This window comes from Anolis carolinensis, chromosome 1 (assembly GCF_035594765.1).
Source record: "Anolis carolinensis isolate JA03-04 chromosome 1, rAnoCar3.1.pri, whole genome shotgun sequence".
NCBI lineage: Eukaryota > Metazoa > Chordata > Lepidosauria > Squamata > Dactyloidae > Anolis > Anolis carolinensis.
Window position 1 is genome coordinate 42,149,524 of NC_085841.1, and position 12,914 is coordinate 42,162,437.

Genomic DNA, 12,914 nt, shown 5'->3' on the forward strand with positions numbered 1-12,914 from the left:
AGAGTTCCACTGCTGAACAGCTCTCACAGTAAGGAAGTTCTTCCTAATGTTCTTCCTAGTGTCCAGGTGGAATCTCCTTTCTTGTAGTTTGAAGCCATTGTTTTGCGTCCTAGTCACCAGGGCAGCAGAAAACAAGCTTGCTCCCTCCTCCCTATGACTTCCCCTCACATATTTGTACATGGCTATCATGTCTCCTCTCAGCCTTCTCTTCTGCAGACTAAACATGCCCAGCTCTTTAAGCTAGCTTTTATGTTGGAAAGCTGGGGAGCCCAAAACATACATAATTGGGTAAAATATCATTTTAATTTTTAAAAGTAGAAATAGAACAACAAATACCTCAAATTCCCATTATTTTTGCCCATCTGGAAGAGATTGTTACAGATGGGCATTATTTTTGCCCATCGGTAGCAATTAAAACAGATCCACGTGGACCCAAACACATAATTTACCAACAAATGAAGAATATGTTGCCTTTGATCTTGTGACACCAAACATTATTGGGATGCTTCTTGCATATCTGTACTCACTTTCTGTTTAATTGCAGCCATGACATCACGCAGGTCATGGGAGGGTAGGCACTGCTTCAAGTACCCATCAAATTTTGTATGGGACATAAGAATGTGCAGCATTTTCCGGCCATAAAATCTAACACAGGAAGAGGAAGAGTTAAGAACACTTGAGTGCAAAATCCTGACTCTATTCAAAGAGTAGTAACAGATAATTTAAATTATTATTTCATGTATATTTTCTATACTTATTTGTCCTCCAAAATAAACCCAAATAAATACAATCAGTTTCTTTGTTATCATTTTAAAGATGTTTTTTGTGTATGTCAGGAGCGACTTGAGAAACTGCAAGTTGCTTCTGGTGTGAAAGAATTAGCTGTCTACAAGGACATTGCCCAGAGGACACCCAGATGTTTTTGATGTTTTTACCATCCTTGTGGGAGGTTTCTCTCATGTCCTTGCATGGAGCTGGAGCTGATAGAGGGAGCTCATCTGCACTCTCTCTGGGTTGGATTCGAACTGGAAACCTTCAGGTGAGCAATTCAACCTTCAAATCAGCAGTCCTGCTGGCACATGGGTTTAACCCATTGCGCCACCGGGGGCTCCATTTTTAAAAACATCAAAGCATAGAAAACAAACACACAGACTATTACATTATGAAAAAACCTATGAAGACTACCCCAAGCTGCTGGGAATTACCTTGTGTCTTGGTTGCAGTCCTGAGCAATCTTGACCAATGTGTGCACTAGGGCCTCTGTGTTCTCCCGGTTGCCTGAGAGCAGTTTCTCAGCTCCAATCTGCTCCACAACAGCCAGCAAATGTTCAGCCGCACATTTACGAATGAGAGGATTACGGTGGCTATAATACAAAAATCAATGTGGAAGGAACCACAAAGTTTTTTGATGGTAAGATGAAAAATACCAAGGTCACCAGAAAACATGGGACATGATAACAGTACCTCATGACCTAAGCAGAAAGGGACAGGGTTTTTTTGGAAAGGGAGTAGAACTTTTTCTGAGTAATCTTGATTGTTTACTGTATGTACATGCGTGTATTCTGTATAAAAAATAGTCTCATGCCTCCAGGGTCCCATTTACACTAGCTATTTAATGCAATTCAAAGCTAGTTTCAAACTGTAGCATCAAAAAATGTCCACAACAAACAAACAACATCAAATATCAATAAACAAACAACAACAAACTCCCACAAAAGTGCTCAAAAGAAAGCCCCAAATGTGCATTAGTGTTCTGAACCTCAAACTTGTGCCAGGATTTCCACTTGTTCCAGGATTTCCTATGTAATGATCTTCCAAGCACAACCACTTTCTTCAATACTGGTTGGGAAGTGTATTAAATGGTCAGTGAAGATGGGACCCTGGAGGCATGAGTAGAGCAAGTATAGTCAGTGCAGATGAGCCCCAGCAGAATAACTCTAGAGGAGCTTTGCCCTTGAGCTGAAAAGTTTTTTTTCTCCATTCTCCAATGATGGGTCAAGATGGCTACTGAGTCAGCCCCACTACCTTCCCCCAATGACCACTTATAAGGGTGTGGGTTATCTCTTCCAGGAACTGCCACCTTCTTCTTTGCACTGTCTTGCAAAAGTGGTAGCTTCCTGTCCTTTACCAGTGAGTCCAAAGGCTGCAAGCAGGTAGGTAAAAAGATCATTTTCTACTTACTTCACCCCATTGGCCATGAGGGCTGCCATTGCTCGTGAGGGAGTCACACTCCGTGCCATGACACCCAAGGACTGGTCAGCTTCTTTCTGGATAAATTCACTAGAATCACCCGCTTTCTGGAGAAGGACACGAGAAATCTCTTCAACCTCTTGATCCATCTGCTTCCTCATGGCCTTGAAGAGTTCACTGAGTGTCTCAATAGCAAACCGAGAAACCTTTGACCGCAGATTGCTAACCTGCGGAAGGAAAAGCTCACCTGTCATACAACTCTGTTCATTTTTGCCAATTCAGACACACCAATTTATATGCTAGTACATGGCATGGCATGACACTCCCTTTGTCCAAATGTTACATATAATACCATGTTACATGATTATGCCAATTATCTACATGCATCCAGGGACAAGGAGGTCAGGGCAATTGCTGTAGTTTAGGGATGGCTCCTTGGGAAATCACACCATTGCTTGTTGATCTATACCCAACAAAGGAACTGATAGATACACACACCAGAGCAGTCTAATCTGATTTCTGAAGATAAATAGGAACAGACCTGGCTAATACTTGGACAATAAACCACTGAGTAAAGGAGCCTCCACTAGAGCTCAGAAAGAATCCTGCCTGAAACTCTGGATAACTGCTGCTAATCAGAATTGACATCATTGGGCTAGACGGACTCTGGCATAAATCAGCTTCCTACATTTCTGTGTTCCTAAAAAGGAACAATTCAACCATTTAAGCAGTAACTCATGTTCTCCCAACAATAAAATATATTCATATGTTTAAAGAGAGTCAGAGTTTGAACACTGGACTAAGGCCCCATTTACACTGCCATATAAAATCCAAATTATCTGCTTTGAACTGGATTATATAGCAATGAAGAATAAGGCTAGGCTGACGTGCCGTATAATCCAATATCTGATCCCAGATTATCTGATTTGAACTGGATTGTTCGGCATCCTAGTCACCAGGGCAGCAGAAAACAAGTTGCTCCCTCCTCCCTATGACTTCCCCTCACATATTTATACATGGCTATCATGTCTCCTCTCAGCCTTCTCTTCTGCAGGCTAAATATGCCCAGCTCTTTAAGCAGCTCCTCGTAGGGCTTGTTCTCCAATACCTCGATAATTTTAGTCACCCTCCTCTGCATGTCAACATCTTCCTTCAACTGTGGTGCCCAAAACTGCACACAGTATTCCAGGTGTGGTCTGACCAAGGCAGAATAGAGAGGTAGCATGACTTCCCTGGCTCAAGACATGTACTCCTATTTATGCAGGCCAAAATTGCATTGGCTTTTTTGCTGATGCATTACACTGTAGGCTTATGTTTAACTTGTCCACGAGGACTCCAAGATCTTTTTCACACATATTGCTGTTTAGTCTGAATGAGAAAAATACCATTGTAGGAAAAGTGTTAAGCACTCCTCCTCAGTGAATGTTCTAAGATCATTTGTTTTGCTTTTGCTTTTTCTCATTCAAATGGAGCTGCCTGGCTGGACAGCAGTGTGTGTAAAAAAGATCTTGGAGTCCTCGTGGACAACAAGTTAAACATGAGCCTGTGTAATGTGGCGGCAAAAAAATCTGTGAGTGTGAGTGCCTTCAAGTCACTCATCAATTTATGGGGACTTCACAAATTTCATAGGGTTTCCTTCAGCAATGTCTATCTTACCACTTTATCTCATAACTTAAATTCCACTGAGTTACACTTACTGTAAAATCTGGTATTCTGTGGGTCTACATTCATTTTGGTTAAAGTGCAGTTTTTGAGTCTTTTAATGATTGAGATTAGCATTATTTTCCAACTTATCAGGAAGAGGCGAGGAAATTGATTTTTCTCAAAACTCCAGATGTTTTGCCAAATTTCAAATGAAGTAGCACTCGTTGCTCTCAGGTTGGAATCACCCAATTTGTGGGAGGAGAGATTGGGGGAGGAGTCAAAATAAACTTTTTGGGGGCAATTTCCTTTTGCCCCCCAAGCAGGAATGTTTGGTTGTAAGCTACCTCATAACACTTCGACTTTGCAAAAAAAAAAAAAAAAGCCTTTTAGGGTACCTTTTTCTTTCCTTCCATGATTTGTCTGTGTCCTGTGTTGGGAGGGCTGGTGCTGTTGCCAGTCCAAATGGGATTCCCTCCCATCTCTTTTCTCCCTCTCCCTCTCTGCTGTTGGGAATTGTGGGAGTTGTAGTCCAAAACACCACCCGAGTCCCTGCTTCTGCTGTTCCAAATGGGTTTCCCTCCCGCCTCTTTTCTCTCCCTCTCCCTCTCAGCTGTTGGGAATTGTGGGAGTTGAAGTACCAAAAAGCACCGAGAGGGATGGTGGGCAGGGCCAAATGTCTGCAGTGTGGAAACCTCTTCATTGAAAAATATGCAAGACAACTGGGTGCACTAAACAGTGTGATCCCAAGGTATGGAAAAACTCCTTTTTATTACGGAATGGAGTTAGACTAAACTCTCTTCTTCTGAACACTTCCCAGTATAATCTGATAAAGTATGTGTTTTTGGCAGTTCTGTCCTCTGAAATTTAGCATACAATACCTAATATTTATTGGCATTCCCACTTCTAAGGCCTTACCCTTCTTAGCTTCCCAGACTGAATCCACACCTGAAAAATAATTTGTCCTTACCTTTGTCATTGTCCTGGTTGAAAATGTGGCATTTCAAGTGAAAAACACTTTTGTTAGTCACCTAAGGGCTTTAATGCATTTTTTAAAAAAGAATACTTGGCAGTTTCCAGAAAACCACATTATGTACTGCCTTGAATTGGGATTGGGGTGAAAATATTCATTGCCACAGGAATTTATGCCCATCAAAAGTCCAGAGGAAAACATGAACGAGTAACATGAATTACCACCTGACCAGTGCTGTTTGAGATGTTCCTACATAAAAGTCCAATTGAGATCAATGGGATTTGTCACAGGTAAAAGGCCAGAGATTTATAGGCTTATTTGAGAATAAATTCTTTTGGGCCCAATATGAAATAGGTCTAAAGAAATGGGCTATAATTTTTAATAGATTGGAGTTTACAAACTAGCTATTCCACTCCATTGAGTTTTCTGAGAGAAGTTCATCTGAGGATTTTAAAATGACTTGGCTTAAACTTAACGAAGAGCCCCTTAATTCCCCCAATGGATAGACAGATAGACACACATTCATACATGCACACATGGGGTGGAGGAGTCATGGCATTTCAGAGGGAAAAGATAATTGAAGTGGGGTGAAGGAGCCATGTACAAGCCAATGGGAATGTCAGTGTGAGGTACAAATGATAAATAAGAAATGCTATTAATTTATATAAATATACATAAATACATATGCATTCTGAAAAGAAAGAAAAAACCTTACAACCTTTGTGCTCATGTGGCCAAAAAACCATCTGGTACAATGCTCATGTGAATATGGTAGAGCTTTTATCCCAATGTGACTTCAAATTGGTGGAATTGTGCGGTTTTCAAGACCAATTTTAGTTTGGATTAAAATGGTGTGACTTTAATAAGGTCAATCTGGGCCAGGATATTAGAGCTGGGGTACAGCCTTTGTATGGATTCATCCCGAGATCAGAAAAAAATCTGATTTTTTTTATTCCTCAGGCCAATATTTTTCCCTTGGTTCTAAGAAGTTTTCTCTCACAGTTTTTAAATGTTCCATTGTTGACCTAATTTGCTTTTCTTCTGGTAATCCACCCTAGGAGCTCAGTTATCAGGTGGCATATAAATGCCTAAAATAACTAAATAGCAACTGTGAAACCTTCCAAGTTAGATTTTCCTATTAGTTTCAGCAGCTGTAAAATGCTGCTGCAGTGCTATGTATGGGAGATCACCTTGTCTGACTTTTGCCCCCTTTTCTGTCATTCTCTTTCTCTTGTCTCACACATTCAGTCACCTTAGCAAAAACAGCCTTTCCTGACAGGTGAGCATGAGCAACTAGTAATCTGAAAGTGCCAGAAATTGTGCGTCCCGCATCCCTACATTTCTTCACCCTTTCAACCTCAAAAAATACAACTCCTGGACTATGAACAATGTAACTAGGTCAAAGTTTGGAAGAGTATTCTTTTGAATAATTCCCAGAATGTCCCAGCAAGTGTGAGCAGTTTTCTTACTCGCTTGGGATTTTGTACTGTTATAACCTAAAAAATAAGTTTTTTCAAGCTTTGAACTAGACAAAATCCTAAGCATGTGACCATGTCCGAAAGCAAAGATTTTCTCAGAGGAAGGAAATCATCCATATTTTTCTGTATCTCTGAATACCCCTGCTTTGTTTGTTGTGTACCTGAAGCTTAATCCAGACAAGACAGAGGTCCTCCTGGTCAGTCTTGGGTCCAATCAGGGTATAGGGTGGCTACCTGTGCTGAATGGGGTTACACTTCCCCTGAAAAAATAGGTCCCCAGTCTGGGGGTCCTCCTGGAATCACTGCTGAAGATTGATGTGCAGGTGTTGGCAGTGCCAGGAGGGCCTTTGCACATTTAAAACTTGTGTGCCAGCTGCAACCGTACCTTGAGAAGCCTGACTTGGCCATGGTGGTCCATGCCTTGATTACATCTAGATTGGACTACTGCAACACACTCTACGTGGGGCTGCCTTTGAAGACGGCCTGGGAACTACAACTGGGGTAAAGGTTGGCAGCCAGGTTGTTAACTAGAGCTAGTTACAGGGAGCGGACAACGCCTCTACTGAAGCAGCTGCACTGGCTGCCGTTAAGTTTCTGGTCCCAATTCAAAGTGCGGGTTAAAAAAGCCCTAAACTGTTCGGATTCTGCCTATCTTCGTGACTGTATCTCTTTCTAAGAACTGGTGCAAGCTCTTAAGATCTGCTGGGGAGGCCCTTCTCTCCCTCCCGCCTCCATCACAAGCACAGATGGTAGGGACGAGAGAGAGGGCCTTCTCGGTGGTGGCCCCCCGGCTCTGGAACTCTCTCCCCGGGGAGATGAGATTAGCCCCCACACTGTCCACTTTCTGTAAAGACTTGAAAACATCAATGTTCCAACATGCCTTTGAATAACTGCTTAGCTTGCAATCATAGCTGCCCAACCCTAATTTAAATTTTTCCAGCATTTTATTTCCAGCCCTGGCCCTATTGCTCTGTGTTTTGCACAAGCCTTGCCCTTCCCTCTCATATCTGAACATGCCCACTTTTTCCAGTTACTGGTTGTGATGTTGATTGACATACTTTTATGATGTTTTTACTTTCCTGTTTTAATTGTTTTTATTACATTGTTTATTTGTTGTATGTTTTTAATTATGTAACTTTGAATTCCTTGTTTATGCTGGGCTTGGTCCCCATGTAAGCTGCCTCAAGTCCCTTCAGGGAGATGGTGGCGGGTTATAAAAATTAAGTCACTATTATTATTATTAGGTTAGGTAAAGGTTTTCCCCTGACGTTAAGTCCAGTCGTGACCAACTCTGGGGGTTGGTGCTCATCTCCATTTCGAAGAGCCGGCGTTGTCCATAGACACCTCCAAGGTCATGTGGCTGGCATGACTGCATGGAGCGCCATTACCTTCCCGCCGGAGCAGTACCTATTGATCTACTCACATTTGCATGTTTTCGAATTGCTAGGTTGGCAGGAGCTGGGGCTAACAGCGGGCACTCATTCCGCTCCCGGGATTTGAACCTGGCACCTTTTGGTCCGCAAGTTCGGCAGCTCAGCGCTTTAATGCACTGTGCCACCAGTATTATTATATTACCTTTAATTAATTTCTGGTTTATGATAACTCTACAGTGATCTTTTCATAGGTCTTTTGGGCCAAAATTTATCCAGAGGGGAGTTACCACTGCATTTCTTTGAGGCTGAAAAGAAGCGACTTGTTCAAGTTCACCCCATGGGTTTCTTTTGCTGAGCCTGCATTAAAAAATCTAGTCCAACACTCAAACAGGGATACCACACTGGCTCTCTCTAAAACTAATCTGAGTTTGGATTAAAATGGTCTAGGGGTTCATAAGGTGAAATCTGTGGGTGGGTTTCAGAGCGTTCCTTAAACTGAGAGCCAAAATTAGAGATGTCTTCCACTTATATTTCCTTTCAATTGCAGTCAAGGCTTGACTTTTGTAGATTTGATCATTTGGGAATTTGCCATCAATAATTAAGTGAGCTTTTAAAGTTTTGCAACCAACTATGAAAAATGTGCAAATGATAGGCATAAAGTAGAAAATATAAAGAAAACTAAAAAAACCAGTGAGTCATTAATGCATTAAATATATACTGTAAGCTTTGTATCTTAAATGTAGTCAATAGTAATTAGAGTTAAGGTGTGGGGGGTTTCCCTACTTTTATGTGGGTTCTGCAGCTCTTTGTAAATGGTATTTAAGAGAATTTTTTATGTCACCAGATTTTCAAAAGGATCCCTGATTTCCCCAAAAGGCTTCAGAACCACTGAGATGGGGCTGTTCCACATTGGTCTGAAGAAGCATGAGATTTCACTAACAATTTCTTTGATCTACCCAAGGGCTTTTCCATTTATTTAAAACCAGGGAATGGTTTGCTGAAATGATCCCAACGTTTGAAGAAAAAACTCTTTGTATTCTTTAATCCTTCCCTAAGAATGGCATTTCATCTATGTAATATAACTATTTTTTTACTAATTTAACAAAGAAAAGAGAAAGAGAAGAGAAGAGAAGGGAACATTTTTGTTTCAATTGGTGAATCTGGCATTATAGAATTAAGTTTGACACCACTTGAAGTGCCATGGCTCAATGCTACGGAATCCTGGAAGCTGTAGTTTAACGAGGCCTCAGCACTTTTGGGCAGAGAAGGCTAAGGTCTTGTAAGGCTACACTTCCCATGATTCCAGAAAACAGAACCATGGTTGTGAAAGTTGTGTCAAACTGCATTCATTCTACTATGTGGATGCAACCAGTAAGTCTCAGAATTAAAAAGAAACCAATTCAAGGGTGGGTGTAAAATGTCTCAGTGGTTAGCAGAAATTTGTCTGGATCTTTTAAAACGTACACACAAGAGGTACTGCAAAAAATACAACAACCTCCAACATTTGCTTCATCTGGAGGATGCCACAGACACATCTATAGATATTACATATCTAGAACTTTATGTCTGTGCAAAGGAGATTCATAGTAGAGATTTTTTTTTCCTAAAACATGTTTATGTTTGAAAGTAAGAAAAGGAAAAGTATTTTAATTCCACATTCAGATGACTGAAGTTTGAATGTGTTCTAACCCTCTCCACAACCTGGAGACTGAGTCTGCCTCTAAGATCATTTTAGAGGGAAAATTTGGAAACCACAGATTATAGACAAATGACCAGCCATTATTTGCCCTGGATAACAGAAGGCTTAATGACTTTGCCAACTTGGTTAGTGCTAACAGCCTGATCAGCTGCTCAAACAATGAGCAAGTGAAGAGATGGTCCCTGTGGCTTCTTTTACCTCTCGCTTTTTATTAGAGAGGTTTAAAATGAGAGCAATAAAAGCTCTCCATTAAGTGGTCAAATAAAGAGCAAAGCTGCTCAGAGCAACCATGGGTGAACAATCTCCTTGGAATCCAAAAGCTGCTGAGCTCACAGAGTCTGATACGGGCTGTCCAGGAACGTGGGACTGTAACTGGGTTTTCTCAATCCAAAATACTATACAGATCTTAGGGATATTGGCAGATTGAAAAGTACAGAATGTAGTTTCTGACCTCCAGGCTGGGCAACCAGCCTGGTGAACATTTGTTTTATGTGAATTCTCACCCTTAGCAACTATTAATCATCCAAAAAGGACCGGCATTCTATTGTTAGATCCATTGAATCAATTAGATTTACTTATAATGGGATTTAATTACAAAGTAGACCCACTGAATAATCGTGATTTATGTACATGATCACTCACCATTCAACAATTGATTCAATAAGTCAACCCAATAAGATTTCGGTTGAAGTCTCCAAGTATGGGACAAATCTTCCAAAAGTCAGGAAAACTAGGACAACTGCAGCTTTCACTTACTATGCATTATTCTATATACTATTCCCTCTATTTCTCTCCTTTATTTATTTATTTTTGCCCCATTACTAATCTCCTTGCCAGAAGAGGGTAAAAATACCCAGACACCACAGCTTTCAGAAACAGGCAGAATTAAATAATGTGTATCAGTACATGTAATTTATACAACTTCGTCCATTCAAAATGTTGGCTTTTTCACCCTCCTTTGCTGACTGCATACAGTTTATTAATTACATATTCTTCTCAGTGCGTATAGGTCAGATTTATAGGTGCAAACAAGTATCAAAGCTGTTCAGAGACACGTCGACTAAACAGAAACAGATTGGAACACATCAGGTAACCCACAAGAGAAGACAGAATGGACATATGTTAAATACACGTTTCCCACCTCTTTCGTGGCTGCCAAGGAAACATCATGAAGCCTACACTGGAGAACTTCTGAATGGCAAGCAGCCAGGCATCGGATACTGAAGAGTCCTTTCTCCTTCAAATGCCTGAGAAGCAATTATCAGGGTGAAGGGGGGAGGGGGCGGGTAAAAATAGAAAGAGAGAAAAGTAGAGAAATGGTTGGTCTCACCTGGCATTTTGCAAAAACAGGACTTTTCACAACAGCAAGAGTGTCTGAAAATGAGATGTGCCATAGAAGTCACACATTGGGAATACAGAAAAGCAAAGATGCTGCTGCATTTAGCAGAAACACACACACACTATGGTTTTAAAACGACTATGGGGAAAAATACCTTTCACCACCAGCCTCTGTGCCTGACAGAGTCTCCCGTGAATTAAGTGGAATAAACGAGTGTGATTGATTTACTAGTTCCACATGATAAACTCCATCCTTGGAAAGGGCTGAGACCTGTATAGCAGCCTCTCTCCAGTGAGGCTCAGAAACAAATCTTGGATTTTTTAAAATGCTATTGCCATAAAGTCTCCTTGACTTGGCCTTACTGAATTAACAGCACCATCTGTTGGTGAGTTGGTGACAAAAATTGACACCGGTTACAAATTCCTGATTTGATAACTTTCAGAAATGTGGCATGTGTCAGGCAAAGCAGACTGACCAAAGCAAATATATTTAGCATGTCATCCTGATGTGAGAAAGAGGAAAGGGGGCAAAATGTGAGCAATGACTTCCAAATAAGAATTCTGCTCCTTAATGAAATTTTAGCATTGCAACAATTAAAACATACCCAAATTTAGAAATACAGTTCTGCCATACAATTCTTTGTGCTACAAAATTCTGGATGAATGAAAAGTAATTGGAGTGCTTCCCAAATTCCTTCAGTGTTTTTCTTTGTACATCACTTGAAGTTGGGTAAACCATCCCAAGGGTATACCAAAATTTGGTGAATATTTACTCCACCCCATGATGCAGAAACAAAACTGACAATCAGAAACAGTATCTTATTTATGCAGACATAAAAACATGGTGGGATCAAACATATTTGGGCTCAAAGTATTTGGATGGTTTAAGTATGCAAATAAAAGAAGCAGCTATAACTATCAAGATAATTTGAACATAAGAAATATAAGATTATAGATGCCTTACTCTTTTTTAATGATAGACATTTGGGGACAGAAAGAAATTTGATCTAAAGAGCCAAATTCTTATGAGGAGGCAATGCCTTCTCCCACATCCCATTGCTGCATCCTGATGGCACACTGAACTGCATTGTCGACCTCATCATTAAGGCCCATGGATTCGCCCTGCGTTGCGGCAAATCCATGGGCCCCCAGCAGGAGGTGTGGTGATGACATTGCTCCATGCCCCATATTGCACGAATTGGCTTACCCCTCATCCCACGGGGGGGAATGTTGACTCCCAGCTTCCCCCCATTGCTGAGAAGACAACACAGGAAGGATCTTGTGTTGCCACTGTGGCGGCATGTGCCACTTCCTCTCCTCCTTCAGCTTGGAGCTCAGCCTAAAGAGGCTGTGTGTTATCTAATGGGCTCCTCCATACAACAGGCAAATCGGCCCATATGATGAAGTGGCATATGAGCCGACACTGGCCATAAAATGCAGTTCAAACTGAAGTATTTGACCGTGTAGATCAAACCTGTTTAATTGGGAAATGGTACGAATCCAATCATAACACTCATAGTGCAAATCTATTTCCTCCATTTCACAGATCCTTGCATCTGTCTCCAGCCTCATGTCTCTCTACAGCAGGGGTCCTCAAACTTTTAAGGAAGAGGGCCGGTTCACAATCCTTCAAACTGTGGAGGGGCCGAACTATCATTTGGAGGAGAAAAAATGAACAAATTCCTATGCACACTGCACATGTCTTATTTGTAGTGCAAAACAACAACAACAATGAAAACAATTGTAACCAACATAAACCTATCAGGATTTCAATGGGAAGTGTGGGCCTGCTTCTGGCCAATGAGATAGTCAAATTAATTAGGATTGTTGTTATTGTGTGCCTTCAAGTCATTTCAGACTTTGGGCAAGCCTAAGTCTAAAATTATTTATTTATTCATTTACTACATTTATTTATTACATTTATATCCCACCCTTCTCACCCCGAAAGGGACTCAGAGCAGCTGTATGTACATACAATATATTATATTATTAGCATAGCACAATATTAGCATTATATATATTGAACTATACCACTATACTGTAATATCATATGTAATATATATCATATAATTAATATTATTATATGGTATTATTAGTATTATATTGTATAACATTATAATATTATTATCAATATTATATGTATATACAATATATTATATTATTTAAAATGATATAAAAATATTATATTATAAAACTGAGGGTGGGGGGCAGGTAAATGACCT

The 12,914-nt window shown here is 40.6% G+C and overlaps 1 protein-coding gene across 4 annotated transcripts in view; it reads right to left on the reverse strand.

Moving 5' to 3' along the window:
• togaram2 (TOG array regulator of axonemal microtubules 2) overlaps positions 1-12,914 on the reverse strand; it is a 137,286-nt gene that overhangs the window by 17,151 nt on the left and 107,221 nt on the right. For all 4 annotated transcript variants that reach the window (XM_062973213.1, XM_003216079.4, XM_062973198.1 and 1 more), the window contains 4 exons: positions 10,496-10,601; positions 2,182-2,417; positions 1,206-1,364; positions 528-645 (listed from right to left, as the gene is read on the reverse strand). In XM_062973213.1, coding sequence (XP_062829283.1) covers positions 528-645; positions 1,206-1,364; positions 2,182-2,417; positions 10,496-10,601 — 619 coding nt within the window. The remainder of the gene's footprint in view (positions 1-527; positions 646-1,205; positions 1,365-2,181; positions 2,418-10,495; positions 10,602-12,914) is intronic.